The sequence below is a fragment of the Lygodium microphyllum genome, chromosome 5 (assembly GCF_053477565.2).
Source record: "Lygodium microphyllum isolate KBCC chromosome 5, Lygodium_microphyllum_v1.1.10, whole genome shotgun sequence".
Lineage (NCBI taxonomy): Eukaryota > Viridiplantae > Streptophyta > Polypodiopsida > Schizaeales > Lygodiaceae > Lygodium > Lygodium microphyllum.
This window is the reverse complement of record NC_141139.1, coordinates 102,924,944-102,928,224: the sequence shown is the minus strand read 5'-3', so window position 1 is coordinate 102,928,224 and position 3,281 is coordinate 102,924,944. Positions and strand designations below refer to the sequence as shown.

General features: G+C 36.2%; 1 protein-coding gene across 1 annotated transcript; it reads left to right on the top strand.

The window, feature by feature from the left end:
* Positions 1 to 824: 824 nt before the first annotated feature.
* Positions 825 to 3,053, top strand: LOC148036219 (uncharacterized). The gene is made up of 2 exons (XM_087678900.1): positions 825 to 2,471; positions 2,628 to 3,053. The coding sequence occupies exons 1-2, from the start codon at positions 825 to 827 to the stop codon at positions 3,051 to 3,053; spliced, it is 2,073 nt and encodes a 690-aa protein (XP_087535026.1).
* The last annotated feature ends 228 nt before the right edge of the window (positions 3,054 to 3,281 follow it).

Genomic DNA, 3,281 nt, shown 5'->3' with positions numbered 1-3,281 from the left:
CGGACCACGTCTCCACCGTCCAGGTGGCAAGGCCTCGACTCTCAAGTCTCCACCATCTGGCATCCAGGACTCCAGGCGATCTCCAGAGTCCACACCGCCTGGGGCTGCCGCCTCCTGGGGCTGCAACCTCCACGCCTCCTGGGGCTTCACCGCTGCGACCTCCACACTTCTGCCCGACGTTGCGACCTCCACGCTGCGCCGCTGCAACCTCCAGGCTCCCGCTGCGAGTCGCGACCTCCTGAAGGCTAACTCGTGAAGGTGAGAATCATATTTAACCAATAATGAGTGATTCAGAATAGCAAAGAAAGGTGAGAGGTGGTAGTTCTAAGTTTACACGATCAATCATCATTTGATAATACTCCGAAGTCTGATGGAAAGTACTTAGTATGGCCAACAAAGCTCGTAGGAGCACTTGCTTTGTCAACCACACACACACACACACACACACACACACACACACACATATATATATATAGAGAGAGAGTGTGTGTGTGTGTGTATGTGTGTGTATAATATGTGTATGTGTGTGTGTGTGTGTGTATAATATATGTGTGTGTGTGACATACGTGTGCAATGTGCATTGTGTGTATATGTGTGTTAGTGAAAGCTTAAAGGCAAAATATTAGTACTAATTTTTATTTTTATTTTGCTATGTGGTTGTTAATAGGTTAAAAAGCTTTGTGAGACATTGTAGTTTGAAGATAGAGGCTGGCTGTTGGAGGAGCTTAGATTTTCAAAGGGAACGAATGCCTAACAAAAGGTAGAAAATTTCAACGATTATAAAAAACACGGTAAGATCGCAACCACTCTTTTTAACTTTGAGAATGGCACCTAAATTGAAAGATAAGAGACAAGGAAACCTTCTTGCATGGGTTGGGATTGAAAACATAGCCAAGCATCCTTCTAAAAAGTTAAAAGAAAATACGGATAATATTGGGGGCTCAACTTCAATTAATGTGTTATCTTCAAATGAATCATTCGATAACATGTCACTTGAAGAAAGGGCTGAATTTGAAAGGAAAAAAGAAGGACGCTTACTTTTTCAAGAGGATTGGCTAGACCAATTTAAATGGCTTGTTTATGATAGAGATGAAGTAAAAATGTTTTGTAAATTTTGTTTGAAATATCCTCATCCACATAGTGCATATTCAAAAGGGGGATCTATAAATTTTAAAATTAGCAACTTAAAATCCCATGTTCGCACATCATGTCATAAGTTTGCTATGCAAGCTATTTTACTCGAAGGAAAAGACTCAATTGAAAAGAGTGTTAAAAAAATAAGAGAAGTAAAAGATGAGGCATTACTTTCATTATTTAGAACGGCATATTTGATTGCAAAGCAAAATTTGCCATTTTCTGTGTTTCCTGACATGATAAGCTTATTGCAAGATTGCCATGCACCATACACTACTAGTCTTTATAATGATGATAAGGCATGTGCTGAAATGATTTTTTGCATGGCATCGTCTCTTATGAAAAGTACAATAGAAAAGGTTTCAACTAGTCCATGGTTTGGTGTTTTAATTGATGAGTCAAATGATATCTCCTCACATGGACATATGGTTATTTATTTATCATATCTTGAGGCTGATTGTGTTCCTAAAACAAGCTTTTATGGTATCATACGTGTGCATGATGGCACTGCAAGATCTTTGTTTGAGGCTATTATTAAAGAACTAAAGAAATGTAAGCTAGATTTATCTAGATTTGTTGCATTTGGGTCTGATGGATGTTCCACAATGGTAGGAAAGGAGAATGGTGTCCAGGCCTTATTGAAAAAACACGTTAATCCATTTTTAACATCAATTCATTGTGTTGCCCATCGTAGTGCCCTTGCAATATCTAGTGTAGCAAAAGAGATGCCTTATTGCAAAAAGCTAGAAAAACTTATTAATGCTATAGCTTCGCATTTTAATGTTAGCACGAAGAGATTAGAAGGGTTGCAAGCTATGCAACAAGATTTGGCATGTCCCATTCTTCGACTTGAGCATACTTTTGATGTGAGATGGTTAAGTAGATATAGAGCTATTAGTAGAGTGTGTAAGTCTTTAGATGCAATACTTGATATCACTAAAAGAGAGGCATTGCATATTTATGAAGAATTGGTTGAGTTTGAGTGTGTTTATTGCTTACATTTCTTAGCTGATATTTTGAGAGGTTTAACAACACTAAGCCAAATGTTTCAAAAAGACTTTGTAGATGTCACCACTATAGATAGTCTTGTAAAGAACGAAATTGTATCCATAACACAATATTACATTGATTGTCCTCCTGTTGATGTGAATGCATTAACTATTGGAGTATATGGATATGATATCCTTCCAGACTATGGGCCTGAAAAAGGATATTTATATACATTAAGAGGTGCTTTGCATGGGAAGAAATTTTATGAGCATGATTTAAAACGTAAAATTAATGGAGAAGACTTTAACAGGGCCTTAGAATTTCAAGTTGCTTTTGCCAATTCAGTGGTAAGTAACTTGAATTCTCGATTTCAAGATAATTCTATACTTAATTGTTTAAAAATACTTGTGCCTGCACAACATCCAATACATGAGAAGGCCTGAAAAAACTATGGAACCCAAGAGATAGATCAATTAACTTCATATTATGGTTTTCCTAAAAAGCTAAATATAGAAGAATTCCCTGCAATGATAGAAGTTGACGAGTTTAAGAAAGAATTTAGAAATTTTAAGCATCAAGCTTCTAGAGATTGGATACGATTCACATTGTTAGAAATAACTTCAACACTTGCTTGCAATAGTATGTGGAGGGATGCTTATCCGAATATTCTTACTCTTTGTCAAGTAGCTCTTGTTCAATGTTCGAGCATTGCTATTTGTGAGAGAGGTTTTAGTGCTCGAACTGTGATAAAGAGTAAGCTTCGTAATCGTTTGGAGATTAAGAGTTTAGATGCATTAATGAAAATCTTTATTGAAGGGCCTTCTAAGTTCACTGATATAGAGTTCATTGAGAGTATGGACTTATGGGCTGAAAAAACACATCGCCATTTATACACAGCACAAGGAATTTGTTCATTGATTTTGCAATAAATTTGCATATTCATAAGAGCAATTGATTTTTTATGGCCTATGATGATTTTGAAGTCACTATGCATTATTTGCACTTTTGTTGTTTTGATTCTTTTGACTCTTAATCATTTTCCTATGTTAAACTTATTTTTCCCTTGCTTGCTTCTATCTTTTGAATAAAAATCTTTCAATTTGTTTTTAGATCATGCTTGCTTTTGTAAAATGTACTTGAACTTTTTTGTTTATAAT